The sequence below is a fragment of the Ranitomeya imitator genome, chromosome 2 (genome assembly GCF_032444005.1).
Source record: "Ranitomeya imitator isolate aRanImi1 chromosome 2, aRanImi1.pri, whole genome shotgun sequence".
NCBI classification, from domain to species: domain Eukaryota; kingdom Metazoa; phylum Chordata; class Amphibia; order Anura; family Dendrobatidae; genus Ranitomeya; species Ranitomeya imitator.
The window spans coordinates 775,981,676-776,007,994 of NC_091283.1; the positions used below are offsets into that span (position 1 = coordinate 775,981,676).

The 26,319-nt window shown below is 39.8% G+C and overlaps 1 protein-coding gene across 2 annotated transcripts in view; it reads right to left on the minus strand.

The window, feature by feature from the left end:
- Positions 1-1,126: 1,126 nt before the first annotated feature.
- A1CF (APOBEC1 complementation factor) overlaps positions 1,127-26,319 on the minus strand; it is a 70,020-nt gene continuing 44,827 nt past the window's right edge. Inside the window, exons 4-12 of one of the 2 annotated variants that reach the window (XM_069753534.1) lie at positions 23,110-23,240; positions 22,209-22,447; positions 21,733-21,897; positions 19,659-19,756; positions 18,380-18,656; positions 13,915-14,105; positions 9,769-9,905; positions 7,418-7,542; positions 1,127-4,726 (exon numbers count right to left, since the gene is read on the minus strand). In XM_069753534.1, coding sequence (XP_069609635.1) covers positions 4,575-4,726; positions 7,418-7,542; positions 9,769-9,905; positions 13,915-14,105; positions 18,380-18,656; positions 19,659-19,756; positions 21,733-21,897; positions 22,209-22,447; positions 23,110-23,240 — 1,515 coding nt within the window. In that variant the 3' untranslated portion in view covers positions 1,127-4,574. Of the gene's footprint in view, positions 4,727-7,417; positions 7,543-9,768; positions 9,906-13,914; positions 14,130-18,379; positions 18,657-19,658; positions 19,757-21,732; positions 21,898-22,208; positions 22,448-23,109; positions 23,241-26,319 lie in introns of both variants that reach the window. The other variant, XM_069753533.1, reaches the window with a different exon arrangement.

The following is a 26,319-nucleotide window of genomic DNA, read 5'->3' on the forward strand; positions in this document are numbered from 1 at the left end:
AAACTGAACGATATCGCTAGCCAGGACGCTGCAACGTCACGGATCGCTAGCGATATCGTTTAGTGTGACGGTACCTTAAGACTTATTGTATGTTTTGCATTATATAACCCACTTGTGTTTGTGCTGTTTCCTATTGTTAAACTGCTTCCACAGTTCCACAAATTCCTGCCATACCGGAAGTAATAAATAGTTTTGGTTTCTGTTCCCGCCTTGTGCTCGTCTGAGCGTTGCAACCGGTCACCTGCATACAGGTGCCGACAGAGTCACCGTGTGCTCTGTCGTGCATCATTTTTGGCCGTATATGCCTATTGGAGGCAGACAGACATAGTCTACTGTGTCTTGCTGTCTGCCTCAAATAGGCATATACAGACAAAAATGATGCACGATAGAGCACGTGACTGTGTGCACCATTATAGTCAAGTCCTCATTGGACCATATGCCCAAAAAAACTTTTTTCTGGCGGTTTGTGCGTAAGCCCTGATGAGACCACTGAACACAGAAGAAAATGCTGTGTGAAAGGACCTCTAGAAGCTGCGGCAGTGGAGCTAGAAGCTGAGTGCCAGTGCTGTACTCGCCTCTCATACAACTTCCATCACCATGGAGCCAGGACATCTTCAGAGGGTTGTGTTAGAAGAAAGTGTACAAGCAACTGCTGCTGATGTACTATTCAGGAGGGGCGATAGGAAATGACTGCAGCCTCCTGTGCCATCACATTAGAGACTTCTCTCAAACAAAATATCACAGGAAGCGAATAAAAAAAAAATTAAAAAAAACACATCTAGGGATTAGCTAAACAGAGAGAAGTTTAAGGAGTTGTCACTTTTTTAATAAAGTTAATTACAAAAGTGGTCAGGGTGTTAGATATTAAAAGGACATTTTAGGTACCGGATCAACCATTTAAGGAGTTGCCCAGGATTTGAAAAATATGGTTGCTTTCTTAGAGCTGAAAATCATGCATTTATCGCCTTTTTTAGACAAGGGGAGCCACATTTTTATTTACAACCTGGAATCCAGATCAATAATTTGTAGTGTGTTTTAGAACAGCACCCTATAAATTCAAAATAATGATTCTCTGAAAATTTATGAACATTTTTTTCAATAAACAAAAAGCGTAATCACTCAGGGATATTGGTTGTATTTACAAGTTTATTAAAGATACAGTAATCAATATCTCAATTAGTACATTTGTCAACTAGTATTTACATCTGCATTTGATATATAGGGCACCAATTTTATTTATTCCTTGGAGAGTTTCTCCAGAGACCAAGATAATTAAAATCCATTTTCTGCAAATGAAATATCCCACAAGGGGTGTCTGTAAATATCTTGTGACTCCTGCTTGTGGCTCTATGTCAGCTATCATCAAGACACGTTTTTCAAATTAACTCCTTTATAATACTTATATCTGACATTACCCATTCCTGTGTGCTGTTAAAGGGGTTGTTTAAAATTCTTAAATAGATTAAATTACAAAGTGTTTGTAAAAACAAGCAAATTAGCATTTTACACCTTATTAAAATCCTCTCTGTTCTGGAGAATGGAGGGATTTGGAATTTTCTGGTGTACAGCTCATTGCCTAGCTTAGCAGCTGCCCTGCGGTCCCAGGTTGGTCCACTTTCTAGGCAAGGAGCACCAGCCACAAGCAGGTACTAAACTTTACAGCCTGCTTGTGTTGCTCGGATAGCTGGATCAGGCCAGCTTTAGTTCCCACTTGTTTCTCCATTGCTGCCGAGGCAAAGCGGTCTCTACTAGTAGTCTGAAAGTTTGGATTAGTAGTGCAGCCATGACACTAGCCCAAATGGAAGCCGGGAATAGTGTCCTCCTGAAGATTCAGCATGATTCTCAGTATCAGGGCTTGTCCACACAACCGATTATATCAGACGAGTGCTGTTTGTGATTTGGATTGGTAGCTCGCATACGCATGATATTCTATTGGACTGAGCGGTCCAAGAAAAAAAAAAAAATAGAGATGTCCAAGTGGTGGATGAAAATCGGCAATGCAAGTCTATGGGTGAGGTCCGATTTTCAAGGACTCACATAATGGACAAGGTGGAAAAACCTTTATTTTTTTTCTCTCCATGTTTAATAAAAACTGATGCCACTTTTTATCAAACTCTGGTCAGAATAATCAGACAGTTTCTTGGATGGGGAGAAAACGGTTGCGTACACATACCCTCACTAAAAATCTCCTCTGGTTTTACAAATAAACCAGGTAATCTTATGACATTATTTTATCAGTCCAGATGCAACATTTGCTCGGATTGTAGTTTTACCCCACAAATAAAATTAATTAAAAATCAAAAATATTTTATTTAGGCTACTTTTTCACTCTACGGCTGACAACCACGGAAGCCCTGTACCATTCTGGCCACTTAATCTTGCAGGGAATCTTTTGTTTTACCTGCAGGATAAAGCGATTGTGCAGGGCTGTCGAAGATTTCATCCGCAATGTGACTGCTCCGTGTGAATGCAGCCATAATGCTACATTACTGATCATTTTATGATGATTTCCTTTCAAAGACTGTATCTTGATGATAACTACAGAATCTTTTTCATTTGATGATAGAAGCTTTTATTCACAGTATGACAGTTCTTTACAAATAGCTATACAAACATAAGTGCTTCATGCACATCATAATACTGCTGCCTTTGATTTTTCTTTTTGCATTTCGAAAATAAGAGCAACCAATAACAATGTTAAGTCCCAGGCCTTAAAAATTAATAGATTTTTACTTTTTTTTAAAAAAAAACTTTGCTTAAACCTTAAAACTTTGTCTGGTCAAGATCATATTAATTGCGCAATATATTTCCCCAGCTAGAAACAGGGCAGGTCGATAAAAACATAACAATAAGAATAATCAATATCTATTTACCTATTTTATACACTTTAAGATTTTGTAGTGTTTTTTTTATTTCTAACAGGTGTGCCAAACTTTTAGAGAAGACGTTATTAGGCCTTAGGCATGTGGCAGAGATGTGGGCAGGAAAGTAGACCCTGGCTCAGAGTTCACTGTGGTTTTCTCTTATCATTTTCGATCATTTTGCTAGTGCAGAGTGTCTGAAACATCCCTCCTTTCAGTGTTAGAGATGGCTGGAGGGACAGAGGGAGGGAGGGAAAGAGGCTTTTGTACACAGATCTGCAGCTGAGAGGGGAGAGAGTATGTAAGGGATGGTGCAGAAAACAGGCTATAGACATGGAGGAATGTGCACAGAATGGGAATAAGTACAGTACTGGAGCTGTGCTTATACATAAAAGCAAGTGAAGACCGCAGCACTCTGCAAACACACAGAGCTCCCATCCAGCCTATCTTACTGAAAAAGCCACTCGAGTAAAATGTGAAACTTTGAGCACACTGCAAACTGCCTGAAAATGAACAGAGGAATGAAAATGGAGAACCGAAACTTAGCGCAAGTTTATTAACTATCATATGTTAATATCAGTTTTCCTGTTAAGGATGTCAGTAGCCTTTTAAGATATTTTCGCCCTAGGTGCAATGCTTTAATTTAAGAATATGCCCATGTTATGGCAAGACATTGCAGCCGTATATTGCTACAGTAGAGCCCATTATAGGGTACATTACATCACAGTGCCATAAGGCCTCTAAGAGTGCACACTATTCACACGGATTTGTGGTCCACATTTTACCTTCAAAGATGTGATAAAATCAAGAGAAGATCTTTTAGAAAAAAATAGGTAAACCTTAAAGAAACACTCAAAGTTTTTAACCTCAGAATATGTTTGAGTTATAATTTATGGCACTGTGTGCTTACAATTGCTCATTTTGCCTTTCTACCCAGTTAATTCTTCTTTTTTTCCTTTAGGTCTATGACATCGCATGATTAAGAACAGACTAGCTGAATCCATCTAAGCTCTATGTAGAAGCAGCATTAGATCTACAATCCTACATCACTGCTAATACCCTGGCAGGGGGGAGAAGTGGAGCAGCTTAAGTCAGGAGTTGAAGAGGACCTGGAGCTGAGCTGCCAGGAACTTTGCAGCAATGTAGTATTGAAGTTCTAATGATGACTCATGCAGGGAAAAGAGACTTCCTGTTTCTAAATGGAGCTTAGATGGATTCTGACAGTCACATGATGTCAGACATAATGGAAAAGAGAAGAATTTACTGAGTAGAAGGTAAAATGATCAATTGTAAGTACACAGTGCTATATAATATGATGATTGCAATATATTAAGAGGATAAAAACTTGTACTTTTTTTTTTTTACCTTCCTACAATGAATTCTACTTTATTGGCTATGTGTATATGAATCTAATAATTAAAAAGATATGTCCTTATAATTGACTTTTGACAAATGCTTAAAGTCTTCTGTAGCCTTTAAGGCTGAGCCTGTAGAATATATATTAAAAAAAGTCAATAATATCAACATTGAGAAAAAGGACCTCCAAAAGCGAGATAAAAACCGGCTATAAAAAAAAAGAAAAAAAAAAGCTATGGCCTAAACAACTCATTACCTTCTTCATGAAAAAACGACAATGAAATGGAATAAAATACAATAAAATAAAAATAAAATCTCGATCTCTCGTTCACATTCAGCAGTCACAGGATGTTTTGTTTAGAATGTTCCATATGCGTCTCCTCGAGCCGCCACAGCAAAAGCGGGATAGGCTTCATAAGCCGCATAGGCTGCAAGGTCTTGTCCCAAGGCTACAGCTTGTTTCAGTTGTGTGGCGGCCACTGCTGCTGGGGTGGTGGCTATGGCATATCCTACAGTAATAAATCACAGACGCCACAGTAATTAATATGTGACATGGTGTTTGATACTTTGACAAACAGATGAAAAGATGACGAGATGACCAATCTGCTATATAATTGTCAAAGGGTCACTTCCGTCTGTCTGTCTGTCCGTCCTTCTGTCTGTCACAGTTATTCATTCGCTGATTGGTGTCGCCAGCTGCCTGTCATGGCTGCTGCGACCAATCAGCGATGGGCACAGTCTGGAAGAAAATGGCCGCTCCTTACTCCCCGCAGTCAGCGCCTGTCGCCCGCATACTCCCCTCCGGTCACCGCTAACACAGGGTTAATGCCTGCAGTAACGGACCGTGTTATGCCGCGGGTAATGCACTCAGTTACCACCGCTATTAACCCTGTGTGTCCCCAACTTTTTACTATTAACGCTGCCTATGCGGCATCAATAGTAAAAAATCTAATGTTAAAAATAATAAAAAAAAAAAAAAAAAAACTGCTATACTCACCCTCCGTAGCAGCTCGCGCCGGCCGCCATCTTCCATTGCAGGTTCCGGTGGCAAAGATGGTATGGGAGAAGGACCTGCCATGACGTCACGGTCATGTGACCGTGACGTCATCACAGGCCCTGCGCTACAAAGACCTGCCATGACGTCACGGTCATGTGACCGCGATGTCATCACAGGTCTTGCGCTCATACCAACCCTGGGACTACAAGGGCTCCCTCGGAAAGGTGAGTATATGTTTATTTTTTATTTTTTAACCTGTGACAAACCTGGCTGGGCTATATACTACGTAGCTGGGCAATATACTACGTGACTGGCCAATATACTACGTAGCTGGGCAATATACTATGTGGCTCTGTGCTGTATACTACTTCGCTGGGAAATATACTACGTGACTGGGCAATATACTACGTGACTGGGCAATATACTACGTGACTGGGCAATAAACTACGTGACTGGGCAATATAGTACGTGACTGGGCAATATACTACGTGGCTCTGTGCGGTATACTACTTCGCTGGGCAATATACTACTTCGCTGAGCAATATACTACTTCGCTGGGCAATATACTACGTCACTGTGCAATATACTACGCCGCTGTGCAATATACTACGTGGCTCTGTGCTGTATACTACTTCGCTGGGAAATATACTACGTGACTGGGCAATATACTACGTGACTGGGCAATATACTACGTGACTGGGCAATATACTACGTAGCTGGGCAATATAGTACGTGACTGGGCGATATACTACGTGGCTCTGTGTGGTATACTACTTCGCTGGGCAATATACTACTTCGCTGAGCAATATACTACTTCGCTGGGCAATATACTACGTCACTGTGCAATATACTACGCCGCTGTGCAATATACTACGTGGCTCTGTGCTGTATACTACTTCGCTGGGAAATATACTACGTCGCTGTGCAATATACTAGGTGGTTCTGTGCTGTATACAACGTCACTGGGCAATATACTACGTCACTGGGCAATATACTACGTCACTGGGCAATATACTACGTCACTGGGCAATATACTACGTCACTGGGCAATATACTACGTCACTGGGCAATATACTATGTCACTGGGCAATATACTATGTGGGTGGGCAATATACTACGTATTTGGGCAATATACTATGTCACTGGGCAATATGCTACGTGACTGGGCAATATACTACATGGCTGGGCAATATACTACATGGCTGTGCAATATACTACGTATTTGGGCAATGTACTACGTCACTGGGCAATATTCTACATGGCTGGGCAATATGCTACGTGGCTGGGCAATATACTACGTGTCTGGGCAATATACTACGTGTCTGGGCAATATACTACGTCACTGGGCAATATACTACATGGCTGGGCAATATGCTACGTGGCTGGGCAATATACTACGTGGCTGGGCAATATACTACGTGGCTGGGCAATATACTACGTGGACATGCATATTCTAGAATACCCGATGCGTTAGAATCGGGCCACCATCTAGTCTAATAATAATCAGTCAAAAGTCAGCTGGGATTTGCTGACAACCTTATGTGTGGAATGGGCATGTTCGTTTTAAACAAGTCTGATCCTTAGTTCTCAAAGGAAATGGATGATTGTAGCAGGGTCTGGTAGTGGCTTAGGCTGCTTTCACATATCAGTTTTTGCAGTCAAGCACAATCCGGCGAATTTTGAAAAAAGACGAATCCGGCAAAAATTGCTTCCGGATCAGTTTTTTTTCTCATAGACTTGTATTAGCGACGGATGGCCTCACGTTTCATCCGTTTTTCACCGCATCGTCGCTGCCCATTTTTTCACTGGACGCAAAAAAGTTACTATGTCCATTTTTTGTGTCCGGCGAAAAAACAAACAGCGACGGATCCATTGCGGTCCATTGTTTGCTATAATGGAACCCTATGGCACCGGATCCGTCAACTGATTTTGTTTTTTTAAAGTAAGCATGCATTTTCCATTCTAGGGGGTCTCTCTCTCGACCACCTATTTGGCTCTGGACCGGATAAGTTAGTCGGATCAGGTGAAAAACAAATCCGTCGCATCAGTTTTTCATAATTTGCAACGGATCCGTTTTCAAAATTCGCCGGATTGAGCCTGATGGCACAAAACTGATGTGTGAAAGCAGCCTTATTCTGTAAACTTTTTTTTACATATAAAATAAGAGGTTTCTTTAGTTTTTTCACGTTTGTGTAAAAGTTACCTGCAAAGGCTGTCGTGGTATCTGCCGTTTCAGTTGGAATCCCCAAGGTCTGAAGCGTATACTCTGCTGCATAGTTTTTTGCTTCATCCACTGATATACAGAGTTTAGGAGGTGTAAATGGGAGTCTGCAAAAAAAAAAAATATATCAAAACAAGTAAAAGACCCTTGTTTGAGGAAAAAAATAAAGGGATCATCTAGGGCAGCAGAATATCAGGAGCAGCTGGGTTATTATTTAGATGCTCACCCCGATGCACATTAAGGGAAGGTGCAGATGGCCGTAAATTGATCAGAGTGGGATTTGCACAGGTAAGAAACTGAGTATGAGCACAGTGCGATACGATTGTCTCAGATGTGGAGAAGATGGAGAAAAAAAATGTGACCATCTCACCAATCTAAGGCCGCAGAAATCAGACTGCACTCAGAGGTCATCCAAGTATAGTCCAATGTTCCCCATGCACTCCTTTACTTGCATGGCTGAGTGTGAACCGAATATCAGCTCAAACTCAGGCATGTGCAAGGTCCCATAGTACAACAATGGTCTGGGTGCGATCAGATACTTGTTGGATCACACTTGGACAGCAAATAAGCTCATCTGCACCTACCCTAACTCAATAATATTGGGTATAATTTACAGTATTTTTTATTATAGAGGTGCAGTGACCACTAACAAGTGGTACTGGGTAGCATCGAGGTGAGATCTGTAGGAAGGGTGTCTTCAGAAATTGACCTACTGCTTACTGTATTTTTCGGACTTTAATATGCACTTTTGTCACAAAATTTTTTGGGGGAAAATGAGGGTGCGTCTTATAGTCCACATGTGCTTACCAGGAGTGTGTGGGCAGCAGGAGTCGGGAGATCCTGCTGGTCCTGGGCTGGGAAGAGGGGGTGTTCGGTGGTCTGACACTGCATTGCAATGATCTGACTCCCATCCCAGGCTGGTTCGGCGGTGCTTGATGGGGCGGGGGCTCCGCCGACATTTTGTGAAAGCCCGGAGCCCCCACAATCCATTGCTGCAATGCGGTGGCCTCCAGGAAAATGGCCGCTGGAGGCGGCGCCTGCACAGATTGAGATCTCGTCTCCTGAGATCTTATGATGAGATCTCATTGCCAAGATCTCAGTCTGCGCATAATCTGCCTCCGGCGGCCATCACATTGCAGCAATAGGAGTGAGGAGGCTATGGGCTTTCATAAAATGTCAGTGGAGCCCCCGCACCACCGAACCAGCCTGGGATGGGATTTCCTGGAGGCCACCACATTGCAGCAATGGATATGCGGGGGCTCCAGGTTTCATAAAATGTTGGTGGAGCCCCTGCACCACCGAGCACCGCCAAACCTGCTACTCCAGCCTGGGATGGGAGTCAGATCATCGCCGGACCACCGAACACCTCCGGTGACCCCGCTAAACTAGCGCTGCTGATCAGTCCCCCAGTAAGCCGAATTTGGACTGTAAGACAGACCCCATTTGTCTTGACGCATTCATTTTTTTCCCCTCTTTTCCTTCTGAATATTTGGGGTGCGTCTTATGGTCCAGTGCAATAAGGAAAAAAAATCCAGCACTCAAAAAAATCATGAAAGATTTGTTTATTTAATGATCCCAATATAATTCATAACGTTTCGGTCTTTATGACCTTCATCAGACTAGGATACAAAAGAACAGAAAAATAACATGAAAAAAACGATCCATTTTAAGCAGATATACATCAGAATAACACTTCAAATTAATACCTAATTCCTCCACTAATCTGGATCGTATATTAAGAATGTAAAGATTTTTATTCCATAATTACTCATTCTATAAAGCTCATGGTTTTTGAAAAAACTTCAAAATACTTATATCTTGATAAAGTACTGTTAGTTTAGAAGCAAAGTATACAAAATAAACATCATTCCATAACTGGCATCCAATAGTCAATGATACATATTACAGACAATGGGACAATAACATAGTATATAGATGATCAATGCCATCAATTGTCACCTCATATGATATTCCCAATGTAAAAAATGATAAACCATATAAAAAAAACCTATAATAGTGTTATTCTGATGTATATCTGCTTAAAATGGATCGTTTTTTTCATGTTATTTTTCTGTTCTTTTGTATCCTAGTCTGATGAAGGTCATAAAGACCGAAACGTTATGAATTATATTGGGATCATTAAATAAACAAATCTTTCATGATTTTTTGAGTGCCGGATTTTTTCCTTATTGTATTGAATCAACTTTTTCAATTTGTTTTCCACCCCTTAAAATTAGCACTTCAAGAAAATATAGTTTGGTGCCGAATTTTTGGCCTCATGAGCAGCAAAGCTTAAAGAGCAAACAGAAGACCGAGATAATAGACCTACTCACATGGCAGGGTTCTGGCTCGCCAGGACGGGAATCGTAATCTTATACAGAAACAGCTGTCTTTGGTCTGAACCAATTGCCGAGTGCAGCTGATAAACTGGTTGTCCCCAACTGTTTTTTTGGCAGATTTCTTCCAGAATCTTAAAAATGGAACGGTAGATGTAAAACCTATTCACATTCATTTTAAACGAATATCACTTATTTGGTGACTCCCTAATCATGTCTATCAGTGCACACAAAGCAAACCAAAGGTTATTGTTCTTTTATGGAGGTTTCATATCCTGGATGATTTCTTGGGCTTTTGCAAGGAGTGGAAAGAGCCTGAAACAAGCATCTTTTTCAAAGAGCTGCAGTATTTTGTTAGATCTAGTAGATCATAGAACGTCCATTACCGGTTCTGTACATACAGCGATTTATTAGTCGCCCAAACAAGAACTCATATGTATAGAAGGCAACTTAGAAAGCTGCCCTCTACAGATTAATGGTTAAGATAAAAAAGAAGCAGAGAACATCAAGGACAGATTATGGTAGTATGGTAGTCAGCTAGGAAGGTTTCATTTCCTAGATTAGAAAAAGAGATTATAGAGTCTCAGACTCCTAGTATCAAGAAGCTCACTGGTGGAATTTAAGTTAGCTCATTTTGCAGACAGCACATAAAAGCTAAATGGTGCAAAAGTTTTCATGAATAAATTATTTTTAGCCCGAAATACATGTTATTAAATAAAGAAATTTCCCCCAAAGGAGTTCACATTTACAGGGTCGATTAAATAATGCCAGACAGTGCAATAACGCATGCTGTATATATGGGGGTTGTCTTCTAGTCACCTGACCGCTGCAGCCAAACACAGGATGCAGTGGTGCGGAGCAGTAGCAGGTCTCTGGAGTGAGTGAGTTTGTTATTGTCAAACAATCCATTTCTGCAAAAATTACTGATAACTCCGTTATTATAAAATTATATATTTAATAAGAAATAAAGTCAATAAAAGTATTTACTGAAGCAGTCAGGCGAGCGGATGAGTCCCCTACACCTGCTGTACTTATTATGCTCATTAGTTTTGCTTTCTTGGTGTTTGATGGCAGAAGGAGCAGCATTCACAATTGAGATAGTTTTCCTGATTAATGGCTGCTATGAAGAATGAAACTTTCATTTCTGTTGATAATATTGATATTTAGCCTAAGGAGTATTTGGAAAAATACCAGGCTACACTGAAGATTTCAATCCACATTAGTTCCCTGTCATTTCCACGAGAGAACTGATGTTTCTGGCGTTGGCAGCCTTATTCCAGCAGACAGAACACAAGGTTCTTTTCTTTATCTAATGATGCATTCCCTAATCTGCAAATTAAGGTAAAAAGCTTCTCGGCAGATGTAGCTGTGGTTGGATAAATTACATAATGGAAATGTTGCATTTGATAAAAGTCATTTAGACTATGTGCTCTAAACGCATTTCAGGAAGCAACATCTTTTATTAGACGATTAGGAGTATCATTTTTTACTGTTCTAATGACACACAATATTATATCAGCAGGAATAGCAACGACTAAACGGTTTATACGAGTCTTTATGTCAGAAAACGAGCAAATTGTTTCTTCAGAAAGTCCACTTCCTCTCTGGAGAGACAGTTTGCGTATTTTATTTCCCAGAGGAGCATACAAGGCTTTTAAGTCTCCTCACTCTGGCATGCCAGACCTGGAATGTCACTCTCCACAATGAGGAACCTTACCCCTTAGATCGACATCAGAAAATTCAATTACATAAAAACCTAATGAATATTTGTAAGGCCGGTTTCACACGTCAGTGGCTCCGGTACGTGAGGTGTCAGTTTCCTCACGTACCGGAGACACTGACTCACCTAGACACATTAAAATCAATGTGTCTCTGCACATGTCAGCGTGTTTTCACGGACCGTGTGTCCGTTTGAAAAACAGGGAGACATGTCAATGTTCGTGGGAGCGCACGGATCACACGGACCCATTAAAGTCAATGGGTCCGTGTAAAACACGTACGGCACACGGATGCTGTCCGTGTGCAGTCCGTGTGCTGTGCAGGAGACAGTGCAACAGTAAGCACTGTCCCCCCAACTTGTGGTTCTGAAGCCCCATTCATTTCTTCTCTCCAGCAGCGTTCGCTGGAGCGGAGGAATGAAAAATCTTTTTTTTTTTCTTGCGGTGTAAATAAAGTTCCCTGTGGTCTTCAACTTCTGCTGTTGATCTTGTTGTAATGGACTTCAGTCTTAGCAATTTTAAGGATGGATGCAACATGACGCTCACTGCGTACTCTGCTAGTAAAGCCAAAATTGAGCCCTTCTTTTCCTCACTCAAGACTTTTTTTTCTCAACTCCTTTGGCATGGTTAAAAGTTATTTTTTCATTCCTATTACTTTTGGGATATTACGAACACTTGTTTTGCCATCCAGCTTGTCCTATTGTAAGAGGATTGTGAACACCACAACAGTGTTTTTTATACTTTCCTTCATTAAATAAGATTGGGTTCAGGTGATCACCTCATCAGAAGCACATTAAGTAGAATGAGGTGTCCTCTGGTTGACAGCCATTCCACTCCAGTGTCAGTTGAATTCCAGACACGAAGAGATGGTGATTTTTTATAAATCTGTGCAGTGGTCTCTTATTTTTTGCCAGAGCTGTATGGCGAGCCACTCTGAGTGTTTGTGTGTATGGTTAGGTTATGAATGATAACTTATGGCTCACATATATTGAAAGAGTGTGGGTATCTTTAGATCATAAATCACGGTGGCAAAGCCCTAGCCGAGAAGCATGAAGTTGCATGGCTTTGTAAATCTAGGCTGCATAGCAAATAGTTAAAACAATACTCCAGTGAGGTTATCATGGCCAATACAGGCTGTACATGTACAAAGTATATGTACCATCATTTTTTTTAATGTTATAATTCTTCATAGCGCACAGGTTAGCGGGTACAGTGGTCTGGTTCAGTGATTGTTTTGGCAGTTACGGTATTTGTAGTATTTTCTGTCATTAGAAAACATGGTAGGATTACATGAAATCTGTCTAAAATATACATCCCCTCTAGGCAAAGTAACTTTAAAACCCTCTTTAATTGAACTTGCAGAACTGTTTATTTTAATATTTGCTTGAATAGAACATATTCTTTTATTTGGTTTGGGTTGAGTTCAGATGAAGAGAGTAAACCTGGTAATTTCCCTTTTTACTATCCATTCTTCACATATATACGATATGTATCGGCAGACTGCCTGGCTAGGGGCTGGATTTTATACACCTGTGGAATTGCAACTTAATGGAAAACTTAAATCAATGATTAAGAAAGTTATCAAGACTATTTTATTATTTTTTATAATTACATTATTATTATTTTTTTTTATTATGGGCCTAAAAGTGAACAGGCAGGTAATTGCTAACTACCTGCCTGTTCTGTCCGGCACCGTCTCAGGTCAGTCACCGACAGCTCCTGCTGGTGATTCAGCTGCTCCACATCAGCTCTTCCCCTTCCGGTCTATTCTGTTGATGGGGCATGACTGGCAACGTCATGCTGATTGACATCTGGCTCCCTGCAGTTAGGCAGTGGGGAGCAAGCTGTCAATCATGACATCAGCAATCACGCCCTGTCAATGGAGCAGAGCGGAAGAGAAGCCACTGCTCTGTCAAAGTGACATCAGTGGAAGCCACTAAATTGAAGGCAAGAGTGATCTATGACCGCTCTTTGCCAGCAGAGATCAGCCCCAGGTATAATACACAGATAGATAGCAACTGCCTGTAAGTTCTTAGGACCATAGTAAAAAAAGGAAATAGTCTCATATAACCCCTTTAAGAAGTGTGTCCCAATACTTTTGAGACATTTGCCTCAATTCATCAATACTTGCATTGTTCATGCCAGACTTGATAAGGTGGTGAGGGGGAAGTCATAGGTGCCCGATTCATTAAGAGGCCTCTTAATAAATAAGACACATCTTAACATTATCATGGGCCTCAGTGCGCATAGCCACAATTATTACTCCAGTTGTAGGCTGGAGTAAGATTTATTATGTAAAGTATGCCACTGCTTGTCATGAATTAAACAAGCGGTCACTGCCGAGTCAGATACACAGTGTATAATGTGCATTTTCTTAGTTCTATTCCAGTAATTTGTTTAAAACTGCACAAATAATCCATCTTACCTGTGACGCCAGTTTGATGCCCTGTGGTTTTAAGGCCACAGCACTCATAGGTGTGAGCTCCATTCCTGGTAAAATATCATAGAGTTTCTCTTCTCTCTTGTCTCCTTTCATCTGGTATCCCAGACATCCTCGGCCCAGACCAGTATATGCCAGGTATCCCCGTCCTCCCAGTCCTCTAACGCCCGCAGCCCCTACAGGTACACTCATGTAAATTTCTAGGAATGTAAGAAGGCGTTAAACTGAATCAAATCAGCAGAAAATCACCCAGATTCACGATATAATGAAGAAGCTGGTGCCAAGGGTGTTAAACATGCCTGAAACAATGGAATCACAGTCCGTGACCTTAAACTAACATGGACATGTTGTAAAAGGTAAGGAGAAGCATCTACAAGCTTGATATATGATAAAACACCACTGTCTATTTCACACGGTGCATGGAAAGTTTTTCCGTATGACACCTAACATACAGTAAAATGCTACCCGCTATCGATAAAAAGAAGAGCGCCCCGTGTGGCCAGACTAACTCTAGATTATTAGCAATCCAATATGACCATGATTATATTCTCTCTCTTAACCAGACAAAATGTCAGCCAAGTATCAAGCTGTTGTGTAGAAAAACTGTGGAAATTAGAAGATCCCAGTTTTTCTACGATAAAGGTGTAGTGCCCTTCTTCAGATGGAGGCCCTCCATTGTTCAGAAGATGTTTAACATGCGCTGGTTCCAACTTTCTATGAAATTATTGCACAAATTACAGCCTTTTAATTGCTTTAAACACATATAGTACTGTCCAGATTATGCACAAGCACCATTAGTATATGATAGCTGTAGATCACCAATATTCCTCCTCCTGATGAATTACAAAATGTAGGTGATCACATTATAATAAATTGGAGCGGTGATCATGACGAGTCACCTAAGGAATTCATAATGGTGTTTCGCTCCTTGCATAAGTTATTTAGGCTAATATCTAAATCCTGTCATATACGTTCCACACAATCATACGCAAAAATATATTTTTTCACGGTCAATGTCCTATAAAGAAATGATTGTGAAACAAAAGCCATTTAGAAGCCTCTAATCTAGCTACTGTTAGCTCTCCTGACAAGTGGGTTTTACTAAAGCCTCCAATTCTGGAGAAGCTTTTTGTTTTTAAAAATATTCATTGTATGGTATTCTGCTATTCCTTTTGGGGGATGCATGATTAATTTGACAACTGGATGTTCTATTTTCCTTTGTTAAAGGGGCATGTCCTTATATAGTCTAACACTGTAGGCCACATCCCTGTATAAGAGGAGTGCTGGTGCGAAAGTCACAGTTTAATCATACTTGTCCCAAAAAAATAAGGAATGAAGAATACAGATGAGAGACATTTACAAATATTTTCCAAACTACATAGATAATTAATAAACCGACAGGTCAGGAAAAATTACAGATCCTCCAATTAGGTAAATCCTTGGAAAAAAAAAAATCAAAATCACAAGATTTATCCTGATTTAGTGTGAATACAAGACAAGGCATATACTTCGATACAAGGATAGCTAGCTCTACACCCAATGAAATCTTGGCTGCAAAATCTCATTTTATATAGCATAAAGAAAAAGTTCTAAGAGCTTGTGCAGAGCTCAATAATTGCAGTTTAGTTAAATAAAATATAGGCATACAGTAGTGATTAAATCTAATTTTATCTGTGTGGTTGAGCCTACAATGTATGGGTTCCTGGTCGATCCTCTCTGCAGCCCATACAGATGATGCCGATGGATGTTCTTCAATTACTAAACTTCACTCCTTCATGACCTTTGACGTACATTTAAGTCATATGTCGTGTCACTACCTTTGATGTGGGCTTGCACGCTGACATCTTTCACTGCACATGATGCCTTATTTAATCAGCCATCACGTGCCTCCTATAGCCATGGGTGGAGCTGTGCAAGGCCCGCAGCTGTTACCATGTTAAATGACGCTGTCAATTTCTGACAATGGTATTTAATACACACTGGCAGGTGGGCATGTTATTCCACCCGCCCATCAGCATTCCCGTTAATTGATCGCTGGGTGCCGATGGGTTGCCAGGAGAGCGAGGGGTCTGCTAATGACCCCTGTGCCAGTCATTAGGATCCTCCTGTGAATGCTGGACCAAGGCTGATGCACTGCTATGTATAGAACAAGTGATCAGACGATGATCAAAGCTTTAAGTTCCTTAAGGGGCTTATTAAATAAAGTGAAAAAAAAAAAAAAGTTTGAAAAAAAAGTAAAAAAAAAAAAAAAAAAAAACACAAAAGTTCAAATCACCACCCTTTTTCACCACTAAAAATAAAATAAAAAAATTGGTATTGCTGCGTTTGCAAAAGTGCGATCTACCAAAACAAAGTAAATTAATCCGATGGGTAAACTGCATAACGAGAAAAAAAAAATCAAACAGGCAGAATAGCATTTTTTTGGCCAGCGTAACATCGCAGCAAAATTATATAAGAGGCTATAAAAACATAGTATACGCCCCAAAATGGTATAAAAAAAAGTCAGCTCGCGCAAAAAATAAACAATTGTGGAATTGTACTTTCTTTGCAATTTCAATGGGCTTGAAACTTTTTTCCTCCCTTTTCCAGTGCACAACGTGGCAGAAAGTAAGGTGGCATTCAAAATGACAACTGGTACCACAAAAAACAAGCCCTCGTATGATTTTGTGGATCGAAAAATAAAGTTATGACTCCTGCAAGGAGGGAAGGAGAAATCAAAAACCCTCAAAATTGGAAAATCATCAGGAGGTGAAGGGGTTAAAATCCTTGCCATAGCCATATAATAGCAGCACCCAGGAACCTATAACATCACAAGACAAAGAGCGTCATAGAGATTTTGGAACACCAGGATGATGCTTAACCCCTTCACAACCTCGCTATTTCCCGAATTTTTTGCTCCCCTTCTTCCCAGAGCCTTAATTTTTTTTTTTTATTTGTCCTTCTCTATGGCCAAGTGAGGGCTTATTATTTTTTGTGGGAGGAGTTCTCCTTTTGAATGACATCATTTTTACCATATAGTGTACTGGAAAACGGGAAAAAAAATTCCAAATGTGGTGAAATTGCAAAAAATTTGCAATTCCATAATAGTTTTTTGGATTTTTTATTTACCATGTTCACTGTATGGTAAAACCAACATGGAAATATGATTCTCCAGCTCAGTACAAGTATGCAGATACCAAATATGGATATTCTACTTATTTAAGTAATGAAAAAAAAATCTGAAATTTGTATGAAATAAAGTGCTTATGTCGCCATTTTCAGAAACCAGTAGCATCTCCATTTTACGGGATATGGGGCTGGGTGAGGGCTTTTTTTTTTGTGCCCTGATCTGATGTATTTACTGATAAAAACATTGTATCTACCCTGATATAGTATTGCCTCATTCCTTTTCATTGCAATTTGGGGGGGCCGCCAAAACATTGCAATTTTGGCATTTCGATTTTTTTTTCTTGTTACGCCGTTTACCGATAAAATTATTTACTTTATATCTTGATAGAACGGACATTTCTGAGTGCAGCGATACCAAATATGTGTATTTCTTTTAATTGTTTATTTTGAATTGGGAAAAAGGGAGTTGATTTAGACATTTGTTTATTTTTGGTTATATTTTTTAAACTTTGTTCTTTTTTTTTTTACTTTTTACTGCCTTCAATAGTCCTCTTGCGAGACTTGAAGCTGGGATCATCCGATTGCCTGTGCTACACATACCGTAACCGTAGCAAAGCTTCAGAACTATGTGTAGCAGAAATCACAATCTCCTATGGACGCATACGGGTGAGCGTTCATAAGAAATTCACAATGACAGGCACAGGGGCCTTCTGCAGACCCCCGACTGTCATGACAACCCATCGGCAGTGACTGACAGCGGCAATGGTTAACAGCCGCTGTCATGTGTGGGTATAGATGCGGGCACAGCACTGGAGCCCGCATCAAAGGAAGGGGTTAATAATTAAACTTTTGCTTTATTTTTGTGTAAAATAGACTTTAGCATGAAGTATGTAGTATTCTATCACTTTGCAGTTTGCGATATTTGCGTAGTAGGTGTCTGCATAAATTGGTGTAAATTAACCCAAATAAAAGCAATTACAACCTATATTATTAGGTTTTCCATAAAGAATATGAAACTGGGTTGCAATTTATTCTCTTATGTATTAGAAGCAATGATTAATTTGCAGTCATTTTTCATACTCTCTGCAATCTATTTACAAAGTAAGTATCGGACACGCATTATGCGAGATTTCAGGTTAGTAACTGCTCCCTGTATATTACAAGGGTGACTGATTAGGATTCTAATTAAATAAATTACACAGAGCTAACTTGCAGAGGGATTCTAAACAGCTAATTAAATGTCTAAATTGTCATGTCACGCTCTGCCTTCTCAATTAATAACAAGTGCCGACATTTATTACACTTAATATAGATTCATTGAATTCAGTTACTGCGCTGTTACCTCTAACAGAAGGAGGTCGGATGAGGCCACGGTTGCTGACATAGCCTTTGGCAGGTGGAAAGTGAAAGCTGGGGATAGTCGCAGTGTAGGTGGGTGGCGCATAGAATACCGGCGCTCCAAGATAGGCTGTAGTTGGGTCATACACGTGGCCTATTGTGTAGGCATATTCTCCTTGTATGGATCCACCTCTTCCACCAGTTCCTCGTGTGTATCTTACATAACTGTCTTTGTCTACTGGTTTAGCCAAGCTTACTTCGATGGGAGAGCCATCTATGATCTACAAACACAGACTTATAAGACATTTGCACATTTCTATATACTGTACAGTATATACAGTTTGTAGGTCTGAATCAAATTGGCATAGGGATGCAATCAAGCTGAATGGAAACTGTCTACCTGGGACTTATATGGGGGTCAACCAAACTGGATGCAACACTTGCACTCATATGAATTATGGCTTTTTTCATATCTACCACAGTGTAAAGCTAACCTTGGGATAAACCATTAGTTCTTGTGAATACATGGATTTATATTCTATTTGTTCTCAGGAAAGGTTGCACCTTTCATACCTTCCAGCAACCTAGATCTGCATTAGAGGGGTTACCCGTGACATTTTTTTTTTACACTGTGCCTAAGAGCTGACAGTCAGGTAGTTGCTAACTATCTGCCTGTTGTGCCCAGCACCAATCTCTGCCAGCCCAGAGCTCTCACAGACTGCTTCTGCTGGCAATTCAATGGCTTCCATTAACACAATGTCAACAGAGCAGCAGCTTTGCTTCCCCTTTGCACTATTGACAGGGAGTGACTGCCAATGTCATGCTGGTTGACAACCAGCTCTCCGCTGCCCAACTACGTGAAGCTGGCTGTCAATCAGCATGATGTCAGCAGTCACGCCCCATTGAAAGAACAGCCTGGAAGAAGAATAGCTGCTCTTATCTGACTGTTAGTTTTTAGGCCTATAGTAAAAAAATGCCTGGATAACTCTTTAAAGAACTCTATGAACACTTACTAACTACCTCAATCCATAAAAAAAATCTGTGTATTGTAAAACAGTAAATACTAAATGGAGGAAAAGGGGGATGCAGCTGGAGTATTTCTGTCTTAGCAGTTGTATGAGACTTATGCTATGAGAATGTAAAAGGACAGTAGAGTGCAGAACAAAGCTCTAAGTAAAATTTAACTTCTTTATCATCTGCACCCTTAATATTGCCTGCTAGCACTGATGTCATCTATTCCAACCTCTGTACAAGAATGCATACTATAGTGTTTTATTTCATACCTTTCCATTTAAAATATTCATTGCTTCAACTGCGTCATTACGATTGTTAAAATGCACAAATGCATAATCTCTAATTTTCTTTACCCGTTCAACTGCTCCTATAAAAGTAGTAAAGAGTTAAAATAAAAACATATCCTTAGTTACAAAACACAGTGATGCATGACATGAAAGATCCCATGTCTAATAATTTGGTTAGCCCTATTCCCGACATAACTATTTTCCGTTTTTGTGTTTGCGTTTTTTCCTCTCCCAAGAAGGCCACAATATGGCTGTTCGAAAGGGGATTTAATGAGTTGATGACATTAGGAGAGTATGTTGGCACTATACAGGGCGAGTCAAAAAGGATGGTGCAAAATTGTAGCCTCTGTATTCATCATAACCAAGAGAACATAACACTAATTTATTAACTTGAAAATACTCACTATCCATCCAAGTCTTATCTATACACTACCAAGATTCAAAGTGATTTATTTTGGTGACATGGAAGATGTTTAGTTGGTAGTCTAGTTCTGCCATTATATTCTCAGATTTTGACTCCACTGTGTCAGTGATGTGTTTCAGGTCGTTGAGAGTCCTTGATATAGTCCACAAAAAGAAGTCATAGGGTGTTAGAACTAATGATTGTGGAGACCAGCACAACATTGGTGAATCGTTTCTACAGTGGCCAATCCAACATTCTAGTAGAGTTTCATTCAGGTATCGGCAAACATCCAAATGGAAAATTGGATGTTAATCATTCTGTTGATAGACTAAATTTGGCAGATCTTCCTCTGTCTGTAGCACAAACCAATCCTTTAACAGGTCATGGTTTGCTTCATCCAACACGACATGCAATTTCTATGCAGAGAATATTTAGAAAATTTGTTTTCAAAGTTTCACCCTACTGTCACAAATGACCCTGTCCAACGTGCAAACCGATTTTTCCCCTTTGGTGTCGTCATCTTATCTCACTCATGTAAGTTCATCTTAAATTTGGCTCTTGAAAAATGAAAGCTGTGTCGTGATTGGTTGCTAAAGGCAAGTTTTGGTTTGATTTTCAGTCACTTTACCATTGATGTTACTTTATCTAGAGGCCATTACTTTTGCACCATCTTTTTGTAATCACCCTGTATTCAATATCAAATGTAACTTAAATGAATATGGCATTACAGCCTGTTATTAATAATTCATTTTAACAAGGTCTTTAATAAACCTAGGAAGTAAACCAAGTTCATTGAGCTTCTTATATCAACACTTCTGCTATCTAGAAACTTATCTTTAAAATATAATCAGCCCCATAGGCCATTTACCCGCTGCCTGCTACATCTCTTTGTATGTTGATGGGTCATTCAATCTATACTCACTGTAGATCCATCCTTACATGCACACCAATAAAGGGAAATGAAGTTAAAGTGATCCGTTCACTCAATACATTGAACCTGTTGGATATGCTTCATTCAGTCAAAACGCTTAGATTTGCTGAATTTATCCTTCTAGAGCTGTAAAAATAACTTCTTGGCCAAGTACAAGGACAGGACTTTGAAGTCAGACAGGAATGGCAAAGCTTTTGACTTCATCGCTATCTCTAGTTGATTCGAAAAGCATGTCAATAACCATTTTATTACCTACAGATTTATCAAGTTTCAGGGTTCACAGTTCAAAGTTTCCACATTTTTAACTTAAGAGTTGTAGGTTAAATGCTAAAACAGTATTTGGTTGGATTTATACAGAATGACTTGTTGGTCAGTAATAAAGGATCCTGCAAATCAAGATATTTCTCTAAATCTGTTCTCGGTTTATGGATCTCTTCGAAGATAGGTTCTCACCAGTCTCTTAAAACATTCAATCACTGATGTTAGGTAAGATCACTAGAATTCACTTTGGCAAAATATGTACATTCTACGCAGAAATACTATAAGCTTCACCCAGTCCTTGCAGTCCATGTTCAGATGCTATAGTAATTTTGTAATTACTAGTCAGAGTTGGAGTATGGAAAAATAATGGCGCCTTAGAATGTTAATGTGGACAATGGAAAATGAAAACCATTCATAATAAATGAATGGACATTTATAAATAATTATTGTCGGAAAGTTACCGGGTTTGAGGTTGTTAAATTCCTTTTCTATTGCCTCTTCTGTTGTTGTGAGCATAAGATTTCGTACATATAAAATTTTAACTGATGACATTGTATCTTCATCAACTTCAACCTCTGGCTCTGCCCAGTCCACTGCTATTGGATGACCCCATAACTGAATACGTCCTGAAAAATGACACCATAAAATGACACTTGTGAGTATTATTGGGGAATTTCAAACATGATGACATTGTCCAAGGCAGATCATCCCTGCATTGGACAATGTCAGGTGTCCATAACCTTTAAGATGTAAGGTAGACAGATTAGATTTTAAACAGATCTAGTCTCCTTCAGTTGTTTCCGACATATAAAACATATATAAAACATAATAGAACATAATATACAGTATATTACCAGTCTTACTTTTCTCTTTCATGTACATGTTTAAACTAATACATTTTTTTTCATTGACATAAATAACATGGTCCATTTCCTACCTGGTAATAATTTCCGTCTTGCCATAGCTGCTGCTCGGTGACTTTCATATTCTACAAAGGCAAACCCACGATTTTTAGTTTTATCGGCAGCACTGGGATAGACAATGACATCTAGCACACCATCTGTGACCTTCTTCATTTCAACTAAGATTTCTTCTCTTTTTTTGGTCTTTGGGATCCCACCAACAAATAATCTACAGTTGTCAACACTGGCACAGACCCCAAGCAATCTCCCGTTCCTGCAAAAAAAATTACGATTTTAAGTAATTCTATTTTTACTATTTAGAGTAAAATGATCCAATGTATTAATTACTCTAATTATTGATGAATTACTTTTTTGGCGTCTTTCTCTTATATCAATAATTTTCAAATACAGTAAGTTACCATAGTGGTACCGCAATGTTTGACACTCACAGAAATCCATTACTACCTCAAGGAAGCTAGTTTTAATGTTATGTAGCCCTTACTATAAATCTTGTGCAACACATGATGGCCAGACGTTATACCAGATTACATAAAATACAAAATGTTTTAGGTCTCAAAAATAGTGGGATTTCAAAACGTTACAGCTCTTTTGGATTTGTCAATGCAAAAAAAAAAAGTTTATCAATATAAGTCCAGGAATGGGTTAAACTCTCCAGCGATTAAGTGGTTAAAGTTACATAGATTTTATTTAAAAAAATAATATATAATTGGGGCTACACCAGCCGATCCCTAGATGATCCAGATGTGCTATTTAGTCTTTGGGTCCCAAGTAATGATCTTGTTCAAGGGCCAAATTATTTTTTATGTGCTTAATGTATATAAAACAAAATCAATATGCATCCACTCCGCACCAAAAAAACCCTCACAAATGAAAAAAAATGTTTTTGCAAAGTTATTATAAAAGCAATATACTTACCGAATTTCAAAATTATTGAGCTGTTTGATTGCATTTCTGGCATCCTGTCTGTTAGTGAATGTTACAAAAGCATATCCCCTATTATTTCCATTAAAGTCCATCATCATTCTCATTTCAAAGATTCTTCCTATCTGCCAAAATAAAATTACATGACATAAAACACCATATACGAATAAACATTAACCCCTTTACCCCCAAGGGTTGTTTGCACGTTATGGCCGGGCCAATTTTTACAATTCTGACCACTGTCCCTTTATGAGGTTATAACTCTGGAACGCTTCAACGGATCCCGGTGATTCTGACATTGTTTTCTCGTGACATATTGTACTTCATGATAGTGGTAAAAATTCTTTGATATTACCTGCGTTTATTTGTGAAAAAAACGGAAATATGGCGAAAATTTTTAAAATTTCGCAATTTTCCAACTTTGAATTTTTATGCAATTAAATCACAGAGATATGTCACACAAAATACTTAATAAGTAACATTTCCCACATGTCTACTTTACATCAGCACAATTTTGGAACCAAATTTTTTTCTGTTAGGGAGTTATAAGGGTTAAAAGTTGACCAGCAATTTCTCATTTTTACAACAAAATTTAGAAAACCATTTTTTTAGGGACCACCTCACATTTGAAGTCATTTTGAGGGGTCTATATGGCAGAAAATACCCAAAAGTGACACCATTCTAAAAACTGCACCCCTCAAGGTGCGCAAAACCATATTCAAGAAGTTGATTAACCCTTCAGGTGTTTCACAGCAGCAGAAGCAACATGGAAGGAAAAAATTAACATTTTACTTTTTAGTCACAAAAATTATCTTTCAGCAATAATTCTTTTAATTTCCCAAGGGTAAAAAGATGAAATGGACCTCAAAAGTTGTTGTCCAATTTGTCCTGAGTACGCTGATACCCCACATGTGAGGGGGAACTACTTTTTGGGTGCACGGCAGGGCTCAGAAGGAAAGGAGCGCCGTTTGACATTTTCAATCTAAAATCGGCTGGAATTGAGATCGGACGCCATGTCGCGTTTGGCGAGCCCCTGATGTGCTTAAACAGTGGAAAACCACCACAAGTGACCCCATTTTGGAAACTAGACCCCCTAAGGAACTTATCTAGATGTGTCGTGAGCACTTTTATCCCCCAAGTGCTTCACGAAAGTTTATAATGCCGGGCGTGAAAATAAAAAATCCTATTTTTTCCACAAACATGATCGCTTAGTCCCCAATTTTTTATTTTCTCAAGGGTAAAAGGAGAAATTGGACCCCAAAAGTTGTTGTCCAATTTGTCCTGAGTACGCTGATACCCCATATGTAGGGGGGAACCACTGTTTGGAGGCATGGCAGGGCTCAGAAGGAAAGGAGCGCCGTTTGACATTTTCAAGCTAAAATTGGCTGGAATTGAGATCGGATGCCATGCCGCGTTTGGCAAGCCCCTGATGTGCCTAAACAGTGGAAAACCCCCACAAGTGACCCCATTTTGGAAACTAGACCCCCTAAGGAACTTATCTAGATGTGTCGTGAGCACTTTTATCCCCCAAGTGCTTCACGAAAGTTTATAATGCCGGGCGTGAAAATAAAAAATCCTATTTTTTCCACAAACATGATCGCTTAGTCCCCAATTTTTTATTTTCTCAAGGGTAAAAGGAGAAATTGGACCCCAAAAGTTGTTGTCCAATTTGTCCTGAGTACGCTGATACCCCATATGTAGGGGGGAACCACTGTTTGGAGGCATGGCAGGGCTCAGAAGGAAAGGAGCGCCGTTTGACATTTTCAAGCTAAAATTGGCTGGAATTGAGATCGGATGCCATGCCGCGTTTGGCAAGCCCCTGATGTGCCTAAACAGTGGAAAACCCCCACAAGTGACCCCATTTTGGAAACTAGACCCCCTAAGGAACTTATCTAGGTGTGTCGTGAGCACTTTTGTCCCCCAAGTGCTTCACGAAAGTTTATAATGCCCGGGCGTGAAAAAAAAACCCTATTTTTTCCCACAAAAATGATCATTTAGTCCCCAATTTTTAATTTTTCCAAGTGTAACAGGAGAAATAGGACCCCAAAAGTTGTTGTCCAATTTGTCCCGAGTACGCTGATACCCCACATGTGGGAGAAAACTACTGTTTGGGTACACTTCGGGGCTCGGAAGGGAAGTAGTGACGTTTTAAAAAGCAGACTTTGATGGAATGGTACGCGGACATCATGTTCTGTTTGCAGAGCCCCTGATGTGCCTGAACAGTAGAAATCCCCCACAAGTGACCCCATTTTGGAAACTAGACCTAATTTGGAACTTATCTAGGTGTGTGGTGACAATTTTGAACCCCCAAGTGTTTCACTTAAATTTATAACGCCCGGGCGTGAAAATAAAATATCCTATTTTTTCCTACAAAAATGATCATTTAGTCCCCAATTTTTAATTTTCCCAAGTGTAACAGGAGAAATTGGACCCCAAAAGTTGTTGTCCAATTTGTCCGGAATACGGTGATACCCCACATGTGGGAAAAAATACTGTTTGGGCACACGTCGGGGCTCGGAAGGGATGTGTTGACGTTTTGGAAAGCAGACTTTGATGGAATGGTCTGCAGGCGTCATGTTCCGTTTGCAGAGCCCCTGATGTGCCCAAACAGTAAAAAAAAACCCACAAGTGACATTTTGTAAACTAGAACCCCAATGAACTTACATAGATGTGCCCCCTTTTTGGAACTAATCTACTGTTTCCTGTAAAGTAAATTAGTAGTGCATGGAGGTGTGGTACACTCTGAAGCAATCCTTCATACATAGGCCAGGATTTTCGGGGCAGGTGTCGCATTGATAAATGGTGTCCTTGCGTATTCCCCTTTTGTAACACACTCGGCACCTTTTTTGCGACTTACTTCTTTTTGCAGTTTGCGGGACCTCCCCCGGGAAATGCTGACCTGGTACGATACGAGCACCTTCAGTTCCGGAAGTACTGGGGCCCGCTCCTTCCCTCGTGCCAAATAACAGGGCCTTAACCACTACCTCCTGGAACTGAAGGTATGACGTATCGCTGTGGCGTGCACATCGTGACAGCAGGAAAGCGTTGAGCATTGCCATTTGTACGATGTGCACGGACAGCTTTTTGTACCACACCTTGGCCTTCCTCAAAGCACTGTATGGTTGGAGGAGTTGATTGGAGAGATCAACGCCCCCCATGTTTTTGTTGTACCCCAGTACACAGTCCGGTTTGCAGACCTGTGTA